The sequence below is a fragment of the Paraphaeosphaeria sporulosa genome, assembly GCF_001642045.1.
Source record: "Paraphaeosphaeria sporulosa strain AP3s5-JAC2a unplaced genomic scaffold CC84scaffold_6, whole genome shotgun sequence".
In the NCBI taxonomy this organism is placed as follows: domain Eukaryota; kingdom Fungi; phylum Ascomycota; class Dothideomycetes; order Pleosporales; family Didymosphaeriaceae; genus Paraphaeosphaeria; species Paraphaeosphaeria sporulosa.
In genome coordinates this window covers 2,566,550-2,583,557 of record NW_017253365.1, presented here as the reverse complement: position 1 = coordinate 2,583,557, position 17,008 = coordinate 2,566,550, and the positions used below count along the sequence as shown (strand labels likewise).

Below are 17,008 nucleotides of genomic sequence, written 5' to 3'. Positions count from 1 at the left end.
GAATGGGCGAAGATCTTTGTGTGCGGGAGTGCGGCGAAGCTGGGCAAGAGTACAGCGGATGTGTGTAAGAAGATCTGGAGGGAAGCCAGTGGCAAGGGAGAGGGAGATGCGGACGAGCGGTTAGAAAAGGTTAGGGAGGATAGGTACATAAGTGATACGTTTGAGTCGTGACAGATGTAGATTCAGTGTGTGATTGCAGCCGAAAGATGCAAGTGTCTTTATGACTTGCGGATTGCTCTGAGGATTGTAATACGAGCTTGTTTAGATATTATTCAAGATACTCTATAATAGCGCTGACGAAAACTTAGATTAACCGCCTCTATCCTACCGCCTCTACAATCGCATTTGACGTATATTAACTGGCCCGCCTGTTTCTTACCCTTCGAAATGCTGTCTTGAAATCCGCCCCTTTCACACCGTCTAGTTTGCTATACGTTGTGTCCTCTGGCCAGCCTTTTTCGCCAGGTAATTTGTGTACTTGTTGTGCATTTCAAAATTTGCGTTTTGAAGTGATTGCACATAGGGTCCATCATCGATGACAAATTCCTCACTTCCCTCGCTTTCACTGTCTTTCTCCTCGCTCGCGTCATGATCACGGGCCTCTGCCGCAGTCGTGATCCGCGCCACAAGCTCTGGCGTCTCCTCACCGACCGGCTTGTCGCCGGCTCTCACCCCTTGGAACTCCAAATCCTTCACATCTTCCAGATAGATGGTCTTGATCGTCTTGGGAAACCAGCCGCGCTTAGTCAACTTTGCGTCCGGAGCCTGCGGGCCGAATTCAATCATCACAGGCATGAACTGCGCTGCCCAGACACACTCATCTTCCTGAACCCCCCCGTTTTGTGCCCCGTTCGCCCGTTCGTGACGTGCTTCTGCTTTCAGCTTTGCCACGCCTGCAGGTCCCCCAGCTGCAGCACCAACATCCAGACCACCGTGCGCAAGGAGCTCCTTCGCTGCGTTGTCTTCAAAGTGGTACTCGCCTCCGGTAACATACTGGAGCCCAGTGACGAGCCATAGCTCGGGAGCCGTCCACGTACTTGCTGAATACCTGCTCTTGTATTTCGGGGTCGCATGCATACGTAACCATTCATCCACGCCAGGTTGCTTGAGTACTTCTTCGAGAAACACTTCAGGATCCCTAATCTGGACACGCCGGCCGGATGTCCCAGTGAGTGTAATGTGAACTGAGTTTTCGCGCTTGGAGCCTAGCCCCAGAAAGCTGGTGAAGCTGAGTCCGGCAGAATTCATGTGGGAGCGCTGGAACCCGTGTGAATAGCCCTTGACGGCCTTGGCTTTGCGGGTGAAGTTGCTGATGTGGGTTTCATAGTCGGATTGTTCGACGAGGCTGGAACTATTAGAAGCCGATCACGAGTGCGTGTTGAGTCTGATGAAGGACTTACTCTCGACGATATTCGAATCTGTCGCGGGCTAATCCATTCACTGGCTCCAAAGGGTTCAGATATAAGCTGCCGAGTCGGAGATCTTCGGGCAGCACAGCTGTCTCATATGGTAGAAATGTCCGCTTCTGTCGTCCGCCGAGCGCCATCTTTTGATTTCGAATGCAGCGCGTATGAACCGTTAGGAAACGAAAAATCTGGAGTGTTGCTTCTAAGAAGTAATTTACTTATCATGAGCGAAATCGACGACATCGGATGCAAAAGGAAGGTTTTATGCGAGCGTGCGCCACCTGAAGGCTGTGCACCACAGCCATATCGCAGTGGTCACAAAGAGAAAATGCTTCGCCACCGAGAATAGGCTGCAACAATGCAAGCCATCATGCGTCAAATTGCAGGGGTATATCAGCTGCCAGCCTTTGCGACTCATCAATCGTTCGCTTTCACTGCATTGGACTTGTGTCATCGTTATGATTGCGAGGTCAATAGCCATGCGATCATGATACTGGCATGCTTCAACACGATAGAGAAGCGCAGCGTGGTATTTCTGGAGTGTCGAAATTGAATGAAGCAAAGTTGGGTGACGTGGGCGGCTTCCTGCAGCTACCTGGAGCTGCTCGCCCTGCTCCTCGACAGGCTCCGTTGCGGGCGCTACACTGCGGCTACAGGCGCGCCCCACCCCGCCGGATCGCCCGCCTCCTCACGGCAACCCATTTATTGCGTAAACACCGCCAACTCTCCCACCAATTGTCCCTAAGCTCGCAATGGAATGTACGTATCCGGACACGGGGGCTGAAACGCAACTTTGTCAGGTGTGCTGCCCAAGCCACCCCAGATGAAAGCCAAAGGCACGAAAGTAGAACGAGCAGAGCCGCACCTCAGCGACACTGGACTCGACATGACGACTGCCTAGTACTATATACTCCGTCCGTCGGCTGCTTCCGAGTGCAATCTTTTCAGCTTCCAGCATAAAGTTATTCCTGAGGATATCTGCGTTCACAGCCTTGCCACCTGAACCGAGAGACTGGTGATACCGCGGAACCATCTAATTCAGCCTGCAGTTACTCCGTTGCGGAACCTCCCTACCATACCTTTTTGAGCTTCGCTCATCACCGGACAACATCTTTTAACTAGATCCGCCGTCAGGCGGATATTCTCAGCAGGCAAATAGGCATTGGTGCCCTGTCCTTTGTATGGATCACGTGCCGGGATGACCAAACGCCGCCCAGCCAAGATCGGTCCTGGGAGCGCACACCTAGGAGAGTCTTCACCGTCGCAAATCACGAGTCACCGTTTGTCTTTACATGAGATCGTAATAAGCCCATCTCTCAAGAGAGAACTCACAAGTCCTTACGAAAACGGTGGTACCGGCTATTTTCCTATAGTCGATTCGCCATTTGACGGAGACACAAAAGTCGCAACTATCCTCAAGGAGGGCGAAAAGAAAGAACATGACGCGGAAGCTGAACCAGATCCACGAAAGAGACAGCATCACCTTTCTGAGGCTCTTAGAATCTACAATGCGGGGTGCAACGCAAAGGAGCTGTACGAGCGGATCAGTGACGTCTATGGTGCCCGAATCTGGCTATTCGATCGTTCCGATTGGGCCAATGTGTTCTTTTCCGCCGCCCGAGTTTGTACGAGGTTTTCCAAGAATCCCCCGGTAGACCGCAATGGCCAAACGATATCCCCGCCTCAATTCAAATGCAATGGATCGGTGCTATCTGCCCCTGACTGGGACCACCAGGCGCTTCATTACCTCGAACAAGGCAGGTGCCGCTCCTTGCTCCACTCCATCAGCTATGGGTCTGCCGTGACCTACAAAGAGCGCTGGGTTCTCAACAAGGCCGTAAAGAACGACATGAGTGTCGTCGTCGATGCAGCGATGAGGTCGATGAGAACCGCTACATCGCACACGCCTTCACCGCCAATCGCCACCAACGTCGCCTTACCAGAAATTGTTACAGAAATTGAACACCTACGCGAATCTCCGGCCTCAATCTTGCAACATCCAACAACGCATAGTCCATCCAGCGGAGTATTAGGCGATGCCTTGTCAGGATCCGGTCACAGGTCAAAGGTGCGTTGCTCTATTTTCATCACATCAATGCCATTCCAGGCGCTCGGATATATCAAGCTAGACATGAGTTCTCTTAACGAAGGGATCAACATACATGGTAAGATCTAAGCTGACAGATACACCTACAGATTAGAGAACGCCTGTCCCTGCAAGTATCAGAATCAATGCACTCCTCGACTAGCTCCGTAACAGAATCGCCTTCTTCAGCTATCTCCACGTCTGAGATTGACGAGGTTCTTCTTGCGAGATGGAAGATCCAGATGCGGTGGCGCAAAGCCTTTCTCTTCGCGCGAACAGGGAATCCTAATCTCGGGGACGTGCTGCTAGGTGACATTGGAAAATTGAGAGAAAGTATCCCGCAAGACACGATTGTCGTGGAATACGCATTGGCTTCAACCCCACCATGTGGTATCATGACAATTGTAGCCGCGTCTGACGGTATCCGGGTGGCGGAATGGAAGCAAACCGACGCCATTGCTATTCAGAAGAGTATCGAAGACCTCCGCAAGTCAATGGAATTTGCGCAAGCGAGACCAGGGTCCACTAGAGCGTACCCCTTCTCCATCAGCACAATGTCTCGATCCGCGGACCGACCGTCCGTCCCTCAACGCAATGCGTCTGCACTGTGCCAGGAGAGACTGAGTAACCTGCTTTATGACTCGGTAGCCGGACCCGTTAAACCACATCTCAAAGGAATGAAGAAGCTGATCATTGTACCCTCGGGAGACCTGGCCAACGTACCCTGGTCCATCTTCTTCAATTTACCCATTACTGTAGTGCCCAGCCTCAATATTTGGAATCGTCTGCAAACTCAGGCAGCTTCCGCAGGAAAACGCCACCCGAAGATATCCGTCGTCAGTAATGCACCGATAGATCACGAAAAGAAACGGAAGAACTTACCGGCGATTCGAGACATCCCGTACTCCAGGATGGAAGCGCTGGCTATTGCTCGAGCACACCACAAAGGCATGTCGCCTTTCATCGCAGATGGAAAGGACCGCGAGGATTTCAAAGAAGAAACGAAGGGAACTCAGATCTTGCACTTATGCGCTCATAGTACATTCGACCCGAAGTTCCCGTCGAATTCATCTATTCAACTCTTTCATGAGCCACTTACCATGTCTGACTGGCGTGAGCTTTCGATCAGTGCCAATCTGGTGGTATTCAGTTCATGTCTTTCAGGTGTGTCACGTACAACAATGACTTACCGGTAGACGCTAATATTGCTGCAGGCATATCCAAAGCTTACGATTCAGGCAGTGCCATAGGCTTCGCCCATACGCTCCTAGCTACCGGCACTGGCGCATTCATAGGCAGTCTCTGGCCTGTCAATGATGCCGCTACATTCCTGCTCATGATCATGTTTTACGAAGAGCTGCGAAAGTCATCGCCTCCCGCGGACGCCCTCTTCGCGGCGCAAATGCGGATGCGCTACCTTACGGAAGGCGACTTGCTGGACATCATCGACGAGGTGCAGCAGCATTTCCTTCATGGAGATGCTGACGAGTTTGTGCTCGAGCCGATGGATCTTATTGAGGAGCTGAAGGAGCAGAAGGTCATGGAACTGAGGGAGGAAAGGTATTGGGCTGCTTTTGTGCTGACGGGGTATGGCTCTAGAGAACTGTATCATCACAGCGTGGGGGTACATGAAGGGAATTGATCGAATCTCAAGTCGTAATAAAAGAGAATAAAAGGTCAAATCGGAGGTTAGCATAATGCCATCTTTAAAAAGCGATGCAATGGCCGCTCCTCTTACTCCTCCTCACCAACCCATGGCAGCGTCGCATGCACGCTCCTCCTCACCAGCCCATTAACCACATCATCCACCAGCCGCCTGGTCATCACCAATCCTGGGTCATGATCCGGATTTACCTCCGCGATGCTCAATCCTACGCATTTTCGACTTCCCAGAAACACGTCCAGCGCCCTCATCGTCTGCGCGTATCCCAATCCCGTCCAGTTTGGCACATTGCACAGCGGGAACTCCCCCGGGTCAATGACATCCACGTCAAGGTGAACAATTATATGATCTACTCCTTGCTCCCGCATGTAAGCCAGCCCTGTCTCTGCGCTTTCTTCCGGGGTGCGTTGGACAGTGATGGAAGTGAGGACGCGGAAGTTGTTATCAAAGAGATGGCCCAGGTGCTCCCGCTTATTCGCTTCACACTGCGAGTTCATGCCGAAGAGAACGATGTTTGTCTCATCCACGACGCCGGATCCGTCGGGCTTGCAAAATATCTTCATGCTGTCCAGCGCGCCGTCGCGAAGCGTCAGGTGCGTGAGCGTCATGCCTGCGATGTTCCCACTGCCTCCGGAGTCAGATGGCGTGTACAGATCTGCATCAGCGTCGAAGTAGATGATGCCAATCTTGTGGGTTGTTGGACGGAGATAATTCCAGTATGCTGAAAGTATGGCGGGTGTATAGAGGCATTCGCCGGAGAGGATGAAGTGGAAAGAGGGCTGACGGTCCTCGTTCAGCACATCGGTGATAGCTTTAGAAACCCGGTGGCAGGCTGCTACTGTCGCGCTTTCGTTGCGGGCTCCACTCGGTTCGCGCGTTGAAGATGACCAAACGGCGGGTTCTGTGAGGGCAGAATATCCCTTTACTTCATATCCAGCTGCTTGCAGTTTTGTGAAAAGGCCGGCAGAACGAAAAGCTTCTGGAGTTCTTGACTTGCCCGCATAAATAGATCCAATATCTGAGGACACAGAAATGATATCAATCGCTTTTTATGCCATACTAACGAAGAGCACAGCGGGTTGTGTATCGGTTCGTATAGCTCACGGAGGTGAACAAGCACGCTAAGGATGTTCTCTACAATGGACGACAGACATGTGCGTATGATATATACCCTCTACAGCCATGAGGTTGAGTCCTGACCGCTACATTTAGTCAGAATTCCTTCACCTATGCGGAGTAAGCAGTGTACTGCGAGGTATAACCGCTTGAAGTTCGCGTGAATGCGACATGACGTCATCGTACTATCCAGAAGTGCACTCTATCGGCTCTTGTTCCCATGAACATCATCTCCAGCTTGTGAAGCCGTTCGTAACTCTGTTCACCTGGCAGTTTCACGAGAATTCACGGGAATCGCAGGAGAATCAGGAGATGTTTGTATTCAATGCCAAATTCCGTACACCAAATCTCTCAGCACGTTTGCATCCCGCCTGGCGCGCCACGTCACGTCCTAATCCGCCCGTACACCAGTGTCACCGCATCGCGACATCTGCCGCATGCCAAATGTACACATATATCTATTGGCATGCAAACGATGCAGACCTGATGGGCATGATGATGCACCCCCCGTCCTGCGGATCCGTGGCCAGAGGTCCAACAGTAGCGTCCGGAATGTTGTCGCAGTTGGACGATGACTGCCAAACCTGCAAAACAATACTCTTGCCCTCCTCACATGAGAAATCTGAATCGCCACTCGCTGCGTAGGTGCTGACTGACATGGACTTCCCAACCGGTGTCGACCACGTGCTGCAGCCGTCCCTCAGTATGTTGATGGCTGGATCAATGGAAGACACGCAATTTCCGTCACTGAACTGTGCTATGCGGACGCCAATCGATAATACTGGAGCCGCGAGAGAGAGCGCAGTAATGACCTGTACTGACCATTAGCTTCGGGGAACTTGACCTGAGATACGATGCAAGCTACCTTGGTGAAGAGCATGATGGGGTTATTGTGAAAAGAGTATACGAGAGATCTGTAGTCGAAATGATATGGAGAAAAATTGTCTACCAGCTTTGGATGGTAGGCCACAACGTAGGGTTCCGGTGTCTCTTTATACAGCCCTCTTCTTCGCTACTTCTACTCCAGGCTGGCCTTTTTCTTATTGTCTATTCTTGGGAATCATCACTGTATCCTCTTGCTTCTCGATCAGAAATTTCCTGGCCGTTCCATCCGTTCCCCGCTTCCACAGACTGCAGATCGTGGCCCAGTCTGTATCATCCATGCACCTCCTCGAGACGGATGTTCATAGTGCTGAAGAATGAGCCCCATTCTACGGATCCGTATTCTCGACGCTGGTCTGACACCTCGTGAGTCTATGCTTGGAAATATCTTCAGGAGACAGCCAGGCATATCGACGTCATATCTCATTCATCGCATGGGACGGCAGTCACACGGAACCCCCCGGCTACCGGTCGCCTGCCTCTCAACCACAAACTTATGCTAACGTCATCAACTCAGAGGGCTAAGCCCTCAGCTTCGGATGAGATTATGGCTGCTCTGACTTTACCATACTGTTTGATCGTGATCTTCATTGGTCACACAAATACCATGTAGCCGAAACAGCTTCGACGGTGAGATTTGCGCATCAGCAAGAGCCAGGAACGGCAGTACATAAACACCGTCGCCAATGAGAAAAACCACCGACAGCCCAAGCGTATCAGTAAGCAGAGCCGCCTTCCGTTCGTAGTAATATAAGACGAGGACCCCACGCGGTCCAGGCTTGAGGTTAGCCCCCAACTCTAGTACAATGTTAAGATCGCGATCACGGTCTTGGACTCACATACATTGGAGACATAGGTCAGACCGTTAATACGAGGTTGTGGAGTACAACACTGCCCCATCCACGTAGCCTCTGATGTTTCGGGCCTTCAACCAACCATCGACAATGGCTTGGGATCGTGCATACATCCTCTCACCCAACAGAACAGACTGATCCTCTTACCGCCCATTCCTTTCACTAATTATATCTTATCTTTGAAGATCGCATTTAGTTCCCGGTAGTTCACGCAAAACCGCACGACGAAGATGACGATTATGCCTCGTGCGCAAGGTGTGATGAACGAGTTGTCGCCTCGAATATGAGCCCAGCGAAGATCACTACGGACGAACGAGAGGCAGACAGAATCTATCAGACTCCAGGAACAGTAAGAGGCTGTGAAGAGGACATTATGCGGGAGAAAGGATCCATATCGAAACTCATATCCCAGCGCTTGGTTCTAACATCACAGTAGAGTAGACCTTTAGGCGAGAGGCCATTGCTGCGTATAAGTAGCTGACCATCTTCACCCCGTTACCCCGATCACAACACCAAATCCTTTCATAACAATTATCTCTACCTCCTTCCTTCCTCGGAAAATTTGCAAACCTCCCATCAGACTCAACATGAAGTTAACGACAGTCCTCGGCTCCAGCATCGCCCTCATTGGCGCTACTCGCGCCAGCCCTCTCCTAGCAGCTCGTCAGGGTTCCTTCAAATTTGAATGCAATGGCCAACAGTTTCCGAAGGTAATTTAGGCTTCCAACTGTGCTCTTGCTATTCAGACGTCTTCTTTCCCTTGATCTATCCTGCCAATGCTTACTCTTCTGCAGCTCGCCGACTGCGACGCCCTTTTCCAAACCTTCACTGACGGCACGAAAACCTACACGCACCCTGACGGCGGCAACATCCTCTCCCTTTACCTAAGCGACCAGAGCGACTGCCAAATCGACGTCTCTTTCTGGGACCAGTCCTACACTGTTACTGAAAACCAAATCTACAACGGGATAAACGGCGTCAAGACGACCTGTTTCCCTGCTGGCACCGGTGGTGCAGCGAACGAAGTCGGCGGCCGCTTCAGCATCGCTGTTAGGAACAACCCGAACTACGATCCACCGGACAACAAGAAGCGCACTGTTGCCCGGTCTGCAGCCAGGACTATCTCCGTACCTATGGGCGAGAAAGGCTCAATAATTGAAGTTGTGGCCAAGCGTGCTGATGGCGATACGTCCTTCTCGTATGGTGTGCACACCACGAACGCCAAACCCGGAGACATGAAGCACAACATTGGTGACGGCCTCCCCGGTGGCTCAACATGGGAATGGTCCTCAGAGAAGAGCGTTACTGATCACGTTTCGTTCTCTACATCTGTGTCTGCTGGGATCGAGGGCATCGTGTCGGCGTCTGTTGGTACCGAGATTTCTCATGATGAGACGTTCACGAGTGGACAGACGACAACGATCACAATCAAGTGCGATGAGTATGTCTCTTGCGCTATAATTTTTGTCTGTTGGATAACGCTAACATGAGGCAGTAACCAATACGGACAGGTCTACTTCCAGGGCTACGCCGAGGTCTGGCAGGGCGTGTTGCTGCCTAGCGGCGATCAATTGACGGTCACGAAACCCCAGGTCAACTCTGATGGGAGCACAGCTGGATTTTACCAGTATGACTGCATCTCCAAATAGCCGGGACATATCACTCTGAGGGTCATGGGGCATCTGTTTGTGTTCTGATTTTGGGTCCGTGGGTTTTGTTGCTGTTTGATCTGTTTGGGTCATTTTGATTAGATTTACTCTTTGGCATACCACGCTCACTTGTTTTACTTCTACTTAGCTTGGCTTTCATATGTATTTTGACCTTCTTCTCTGCTAGACGCAAGATGTAGATGGATCAAAAACCAGGTGCTATCGTTGAGAAAGTGCTTGTAAGGGAGGCCCCATAGATGTCGTACACCCGATCTTTCGTAAACGGAGAAGATGCCGTATAGGGCCCTCAATCAATCGCTCTCGGGTCTTGCTAGTTTCCGCGTGGAGTATTCTTTGATGAAAACGAGTGGTCCAAGTCTAGATGTCAAGAAGCGTTCAAACGAGAAAATGCAGTCGAAGTAAGAACTGAAGTCTACATCCGATCCATCGGTGAGCTCACTCTCAACGAAATTCTTGCTCTCGAAAACCACTTGGCGGTCGGTGAAGTACAGAAGTCGACGCGATAGCAGAGCTTCTTGCAATGTCCATCCTCTAGATGCCCATATACTGGATTTAATATCGTGCTGCGACGGAATGAGCTGGTAACCACGTATACACGGTATATTTGCACGTGGGAGACTAATGCCTGTGAGACCGTGATGCGGATCACTTCCGACGCACGCAATCAATGTGAGTGAAGAGCAGCTGTGGATTTTATCCATGCAAGCGATAAGCCTTGATTTGACTTGCTCGTTGGTCTGCGGAATGCAGTAGCGATCGATCCAAAGGAAGCGAAACCCAAGTGCGGAACAAACCGTAATGGAGTCTTTGATGGTCTGCGGTAATTTCGACGGAAGTTGGCCATTTCTGGCGGACTCTACTTCGGTGTCTTGAGAACCCCCATACGTAGCTCAGGGTGACGTATTGCTCTTCAGACGGCAACGAAACCAGGGCGAGCGATGGATGTGTGCAGTCAATAACGGTCATTCCGGGTACTTCTTCGTTGACTCTTGATTGATGGTTGTCTTGGATCACCCCATCTTTGTATGTGACACCTGCCCTTTTGAGCCAGCGCTGTATCAGAGTCATCGAAATGAACGGTAGAATGGCGTTTCTCGGAATCGTATATTTAACAGGGACAAGTTGGGCTAAATTTGAATTCAATGTTAGCTAGTTCCGGATGTGGTACCTTCTCGGTTCGGTTAACAGACTCCGCGTGAAGAAGTCCTTCGATTCCAAGGCTTTGAATAGTCGATAGCGGGTGGCCGACACAGACACGTAACTGTGCGAGTCCTTCATGTCTGTAGTCAAACTGTAGGAGAACAGTTTGCAGTAATCGCAGTCGTCGATCTTCAAGGATGTTTGATGTAGGGTAATAATTGGGATTCGGGGTCCAGCGTGCGACCGACCCGATAGAAGGGTGGTCAGCTGAATGCGGCGGCATCTGAGACACAACGAAGGCGTCCAGAATCTTTCACTCTTTCTTGATCGTCTCGCCGGATTTAATGAAGATTTGGCATCAGATGAGTGGAACGCCATCCTGGACACGTCTCATCTGGATCGAGTGGGAAGCGTCGTTGATAGTGTCGTAAAAGAGTTCAGCTTTGCGACGTCCCTCGCCCTCCCGTGGGGGCTGAGCTGGCGGTTCGGGCGGCCCATCCAATGGCTGTCGGCGCTACCGCTTCTTGCGTAGCCAATGATGCACACCGGTGATACCCACAAACATTTTCTTCAGTGCAGATCTAGGATACTATGTTCAAGCCGAAAGTGCATAGAGAACGAAACCCAACTAAAGACACATTTTCGAAACCGTATCAAACTTACAGCCGATGGTTCATAATTCGTAGGAGTGAGCCTGCCTCTTACGATCAGGCGAAATGTCTGAGGGCTGCTTGGCACGGTGGTAAACAGTACTTACTATCGTCTCGTTACTGGAAATAAGCTATATATCTTCGTTTCCAGAGATGCGCAATCGCTTTAGCGAGTCTAAGTGAAGGGAACGAGAATCTCAGCGAGGATGCTTTGGACGGCTCTGGCAGCAATGCTATGTTCGGAACACAAGATGCACTCACCATCTCGCCCGGAACAGACAAGGATATATAATCCTAGACACTGGATTTCAGGAGGCATTTTCACCTATCAGGGTGCACTCCCACGAAGCGTCCGTGGAATAGCGATCGTAGGTACCATCTGAACCGTCTACATGTGTGAACCGGCAGCCACTTCAGACAGCACGCAACAAGCCAAAAGAGCATTCCCAACATCGCACTTCCAACGAGAATATAATTCCAAATATACACACTTCGGAAGCAGGTCCTGCTCGTCCGCGGTCTTCGACCCCGCGCATCTCCAAAACAGCCCCTCACGCGGATGACGCGCCGTTCCGCGTCCCCGCCGGCCAGCTTAAAGCACGAGGACCATTCCACTTCCAAATGCGCACATGCAGCACGCATCCAAGACAATTCTCCGCTTTCATACAGACCCCCATTTTTCGCATCAAGCATACCCCACTTCCACCCCACCGCGCCCTCTTACATCATGACCACCGCACCACAAAACGGCGCGGATATAATACCGCTGCTGGACCCCGATCACGACCCTGGAAACAGCGAAAGTTACACGCACGCAAACATGGGCGAGAAAATGAAAGCTGTACATTACGAGGGACCGTTCAAGGTGAGCGTGCGGGAGGTCGAGACACCGCGGATCCAGCATCCGGATGATGCGATTATAAAAGTTACAACTGCGGGTATGTCATTTGCTTCGATATCCAAAGATGGAGGAGTAGCTTATTGATTGCGTGGGATACAGCGATATGCGGCTCAGATTTGCACATGTACCAAGGACGAACGGCCGCGGAAGCAGGTTTGGTATTTGGGCACGAGAACATGGGCGTTATCATTGAGACGGGGCCTGGTGTTACGATTCTCGAGAAAGGTGATCGCGTGGTGCTGCCATTCAATGTGGCGGACGGGAGGTGTAGGAATTGCGAGGAAGGGCGGACTGCTTTTTGCACGGGGTTTGTTCACTGATGCACGATGGTCGGACGTTGCTAACAGGTACAGTGTGAACCCAGGATTTGCGGGCGGCGCGTACGGATATGTGGCCATGGGCCCGTACCAGGGAGGCCAGGCACAGTATCTGCGTGTTCCGTTTGCTGACTTCAATGCGTTGAAATTGCCGAAGGGGACCGAACACGAAGCGGATTTCGCGCTGTTGGCAGATATCTTTCCCACGGGGTGGCACGGCCTCAACCTCTCTGGCTTCCAGTCGGGTGAAACCGTCGCAGTGTTCGGCGCAGGTCCTGTCGGATTGATGGCGGCGTACAGTGGCATCCTTCGAGGCGCTAGCAAAGTGTTCGTTGTGGACACCGTCCCGGAACGATTGAAGCAGGCTGAGAAGATCGGCTGCGTCCCTATTGACTTCAAGAAGAGCGACCCCGTGGAGCAGATCATCAAGGCCAACGGCGGAATGGTAGACCGCGCTGTAGACGCAGTCGGCTACCAAGCGGTCGACGCCTCTGGAAGCAAAGAGAAGCCGAACATTGTGTTGGATCAATTGATCATGGTAACGAGACCGACGGGAGGACTTGGCATTCCTGGACTCTACGTGCCCGCAGATCCTGGAGCACCCGACGAGCAGAGCAAGAAGGGACAGATCTTGATATCGTTTGGAAAGCTTTTCGAGAAGGAAAGTCGTTGTCTATAGTAAGAGGGATATTGCTAACGCGAGTAGGGACTGTCGCTGGGAACCGGTCAATGTAACGTGAAAGCGTACAACCGGTATCTGAGAGACCTTATAGTATCAGGAAAGGCCAAGCCAAGTTTCGTTGTTTCGCATGAGATCGACATCGATGATGCGTCGGTCGCGTATGAGAAGTTCGACAAGCGGATAGAAGGATACACGAAGGTACTCATACATCCGAACGGCCCGTTGGACAAATTCACTGCTAGCTAGAGTATTGAGCCATTGTTCAAACACATATACATTTGAACTACTTACATCAGCCCATCCAATCTCTGCGCGACTAGCCCTGACAGGTATTTTAGGGAACTCGACCGTCGCGAATTGGACTTGTGCATCTTATGAGCGCTGACCAATTTCTAATCCCCTTTACTCCTCGCCAGACAGTTTTCCTGCGCCAGTCAGGGCAGCACTGGAACACATCCGCATCGCATCATGCCATGTCTTCTCTTGTGCGCGTGTTCTTCACTTCATCTCCTCAAATCGTATCCGCCTTCTCAACCACATAAGCCCTTAGTATCTTGACCTCTTCAACCGGCCTATCCTCCTTATCCGTCTTGAGCAGTCCCAGCTTCTTTACAACCTGCAGCCCATGCTTTACCCTACCGAATATCGTGTGTTTCCCATCCAACCAAGGCGTCGGCGCTAGCGTTATGAAAAACTGACTCCCATTCGTATTCGGGCCTGAGTTCGCCATGCTGAGGATGCCCGCGCCGGTGTGCTTCAGCGCGGGCGAGATCTCGTCCTCGAACTTCTCGCCGTAGATGGATGCGCCGCCACGGCCGGTGCCCGTCGGGTCGCCGCCCTGGATCATGAAGTTGGGTATGATGCGGTGGAATATGAGGCCATCGAAGTAGCTGCGCTGGGCGAGCGTGGAGAAATTGGTGCAGGTTTTTGGGGCGTGGGTGGTGTACAGCTCGACTGTGATGGTGCCCTTTTTACGGTGAGCAATGCTGCGACAGTCAAGGGCTATGTCCACATACAAGAGTGGTCTCGAGCGCAACTTCGGTAGCCATTGCGGGGTGTAGGGTTATCTACGTGCTGTAAGAGCACCTCAGTGGAGCGCGCTGCTCTAGTCCCCGCAGTCGCGACGAGGAAGCTGCACCGCCACTAGCGCCACAGTGGCTGCACCTTCCGCAAATCGATGAATCACAGCGCATGACGAGGATTACTCCCTCGCCCACACTTCGAAAATCAACATGGCCCTCTCCACTTGGGCATTGCCGCAGCTGTCGAAGCTGCTCCCGCTGGACGAGGACTCGCTGAGGCAGGTGATCGCATATACTGAATCGCTGCCGAACCGGGAAGCCGCAGATCACCTCCAAAACCTACTGGGGGACAGCCCGCAGGCGCTGGAGTTCATCACATCTTTCAATAACAGGCGGAAACCCGCAGCTTCAGCCGGTGCCAGTCAGCTGCAGCCGTCAAATGATCTATCCGAAGTGCCCAAGGCCAAGCCCAGGAACAAAAAGAAACCTCTCAACAAGCTGCCGCCACCTAGGGTGCCTGAAAACTATGGCAACACCACTGGCGCGTACTTGAAGCGAGATGAAGAGGATTACATGGCCGGCGCTTCCAAACCAAGAGCGCAAAAGCACAATGCGTTCGCTCTATCCGACAAGCTCGATGCCGTTCAAGCACCCATGACATCTTCAGGCAAATCAACGCCGAAATCACGGGGCATCTCTCCAGCTCCGCCTCCTCCAAAGCTTCCGCCTTCCGCTGCCGGTCAATTGATCTCAGACACTAAGTCCTCCCGCAACTCGTCACCAAAGCCAAAGACCAAAGTCACTGTAGCCGGCGGCACGCCGATGCACGGTGCGTCTACCGCGTTGAACGACCTGGAATCTGCAATCCGCGCACTCGAGATCCAGACCAATCCCACCCTTTCCGCCGCCCAGGAGAATGCCAAGAGAAAGTGCAACTGCATGGCTACCCGGCACCCGCTACTCGAAGCCGCACCGAATTGTATGAACTGCGGCAAGATCATCTGCGTCAAGGAGGGCATAGGGCCATGCACGTTCTGCGGGCAGCCTATCCTCAGCGCCGATGAGATCCAGTCGATGGTCCGTGTGCTCCGCGAAGAACGCGGGAAGGAAAAGATGGCGGCGAACAATGCAGGCCAGAGACGCGCCGATGTATCCCTCGCGCCGCGGCCATTCTCCACCCCCAGGTCTGCGACGCCGCTCTCATCGAACCCCGGATCGGACGTCGAGTCAGAGAACGAGCGCCTGGCTAAGGCAAAGCAGCACAGAGACAAACTCCTTGCGTACCAAGCACAGAACGCCCGGCGAACCCATGTGCACGACGAAGCAGCTGACTTCGAGACGACGCACGCTGGCCTAAGTCAGTGGGCTACTCCGCAGGAACGTGCGATGCAGCTCAAGAAGCAGCAAAAGGCCCTCCGCGAGCAGGAGTGGAACGCCCGCCCAGAGTATGAGAAGCGACAAGTCGTCGCCAGTCTCAACCTCGTCGGCGGCAAGATCAAGAAGAAGTACGAGACGAAGGCAATGGAGCGGCCGCAAACGCCTGAAAGCGACGACGAGCTGCCTGAGCCAGCTGCGCTTGGTGATTTCGGTGCGAGGACGAGCGGCGGCGGGGCGTTCAGCAGGAACCCGTTGTTAGGCGGGTTGATACGGCCTACGATCAAGATCGACAATAAGGAGAAGGAAGTTGAGGGCGAGCGCAAGCAGACCTGGAGGAGAGTCCAGGATGACAACGACGACAACGAGCAGTGGATTCTCGACGGGGGCGTTTACGGAGGTCGCGGCGATGCGCAGGACGTTACACAGCAGCAGGAGCAGTGCGGGTAGTGCCAACTTCCAGTCAGGCTGATGCAAAAAACTTCTTTGATCAATGAACGACTCAACACATCTCATCCTTTGCAAAAGCCTACGCAGGACTAATCATCCCATACACTTGATCTTCTGTTGTATCCGACGCACTACTGGGTCACAGCAAAAGTGCTCCTACATGAATATGACAGCAATTCGATCGAAAGTATCTCATGTATGCAGGCATTATATTTCTCACGTGCCGTCTGGCTGCAGCAGGGAGGTGCCCCACCTGCAGGCTGATTATGAAATGCATCTAGGACGCAAATTCGGAATCGAAGATTTTTGTGGAGGAGTATTCGTCACGTTCCTTGACAATTGAAAGAACAGCCTACCTGGGCTTGTCAATGAGTTCGCGACACAGTTCAACTAGGTGGGTGGTTACAGAGCTGGACTTTGAGAGCAACATATGCGGCAACTACCCACCATTCTCGATACGGAGACTATGTAGCTTCGACGTGGTCTTAAGCCTCGATACGTGGTCCAACATATTATAATGCCTGTGGGTTGCAAACGTACTCGCGGAAGTTAAAGACACCAGTGTTGAATCGAAAGAATAGATACTGAATCCGCACGGAGCTTTGAGAAACGGCGCCGTTGCACTAATCGGACTACTTATCGAGGCGACCGCACAACTCAGAGTTAATACTGGGTGGGGCTTGTACCCCAGGTTGACACGCTGATTTCAGAACTTCAACACGCTAAGTGACGCATCCATACTGGACAGATGCGTTGGACAGCTGATGCCTGATATCGTAGAGTGTTCTTGACTCA

General features: G+C 52.2%; 8 protein-coding genes across 8 annotated transcripts; 4 read left to right on the top strand and 4 right to left on the bottom strand.

Moving 5' to 3' along the window:
- Positions 1-241: 241 nt before the first annotated feature.
- CC84DRAFT_1165574 (uncharacterized protein) lies at positions 242-1,728 on the bottom strand. Its single transcript, XM_018178748.1, has 2 exons — positions 1,401-1,728; positions 242-1,351 (listed from the first exon to the last, which is right to left on the bottom strand). The coding sequence occupies exons 1-2, from the start codon at positions 1,544-1,546 to the stop codon at positions 421-423; spliced, it is 1,077 nt and encodes a 358-aa protein (XP_018035644.1). The 5' UTR covers positions 1,547-1,728; the 3' UTR covers positions 242-420.
- Positions 1,729-2,485: 757 nt separating this feature from the next.
- Positions 2,486-5,180, top strand: CC84DRAFT_834123 (uncharacterized protein). The gene is made up of 3 exons (XM_018187584.1): positions 2,486-3,474; positions 3,603-4,656; positions 4,707-5,180. Exons 1-3 carry the CDS (start codon positions 2,605-2,607, stop codon positions 5,132-5,134), a joined length of 2,352 nt encoding a protein of 783 aa, XP_018035643.1. The 5' UTR covers positions 2,486-2,604; the 3' UTR covers positions 5,135-5,180.
- A 46-nt stretch (positions 5,181-5,226) lies between these two features.
- On the bottom strand, positions 5,227-7,454 carry CC84DRAFT_1206721 (Arginase/deacetylase; the record flags this gene model as incomplete). Its single annotated transcript, XM_018182048.1, has 5 exons — positions 7,137-7,454; positions 6,885-7,083; positions 6,755-6,855; positions 6,327-6,357; positions 5,227-6,173 (listed from the first exon to the last, which is right to left on the bottom strand). Exons 1-5 carry the CDS (start codon positions 7,149-7,151, stop codon positions 5,227-5,229), a joined length of 1,293 nt encoding a protein of 430 aa, XP_018035642.1. The 5' UTR covers positions 7,152-7,454.
- A 1,092-nt stretch (positions 7,455-8,546) lies between these two features.
- CC84DRAFT_1206720 (uncharacterized protein) lies at positions 8,547-10,076 on the top strand. Its single transcript, XM_018182047.1, has 3 exons — positions 8,547-8,717; positions 8,802-9,448; positions 9,503-10,076. Exons 1-3 carry the CDS (start codon positions 8,595-8,597, stop codon positions 9,654-9,656), a joined length of 924 nt encoding a protein of 307 aa, XP_018035641.1. The 5' UTR covers positions 8,547-8,594; the 3' UTR covers positions 9,657-10,076.
- Positions 9,733-10,646, bottom strand: CC84DRAFT_1248130 (uncharacterized protein). The gene has a single exon (XM_018184250.1). It carries the CDS (start codon positions 10,376-10,378, stop codon positions 9,968-9,970), a length of 411 nt encoding a protein of 136 aa, XP_018035640.1. The 5' UTR covers positions 10,379-10,646; the 3' UTR covers positions 9,733-9,967.
- Positions 10,647-12,287: 1,641 nt separating this feature from the next.
- Positions 12,288-13,613, top strand: CC84DRAFT_1188059 (GroES-like protein; the record flags this gene model as incomplete). Its single annotated transcript, XM_018180967.1, has 4 exons — positions 12,288-12,405; positions 12,468-12,675; positions 12,722-13,350; positions 13,429-13,613. The coding sequence occupies 4 exons, from the start codon at positions 12,288-12,290 to the stop codon at positions 13,611-13,613; spliced, it is 1,140 nt and encodes a 379-aa protein (XP_018035639.1).
- Positions 13,614-13,674: 61 nt separating this feature from the next.
- Positions 13,675-14,457, bottom strand: CC84DRAFT_834076 (peptidyl-prolyl cis-trans isomerase-like 1). Its single transcript, XM_018187583.1, has 2 exons — positions 14,384-14,457; positions 13,675-14,334 (listed from the first exon to the last, which is right to left on the bottom strand). Exons 1-2 carry the CDS (start codon positions 14,414-14,416, stop codon positions 13,879-13,881), a joined length of 489 nt encoding a protein of 162 aa, XP_018035638.1. The 5' UTR covers positions 14,417-14,457; the 3' UTR covers positions 13,675-13,878.
- A 123-nt stretch (positions 14,458-14,580) lies between these two features.
- Positions 14,581-16,660, top strand: CC84DRAFT_1165571 (zf-C2HC5-domain-containing protein). Its single transcript, XM_018178747.1, has one exon. It carries the CDS (start codon positions 14,600-14,602, stop codon positions 16,211-16,213), a length of 1,614 nt encoding a protein of 537 aa, XP_018035637.1. The 5' UTR covers positions 14,581-14,599; the 3' UTR covers positions 16,214-16,660.
- Positions 16,661-17,008: the final 348 nt, after the last annotated feature.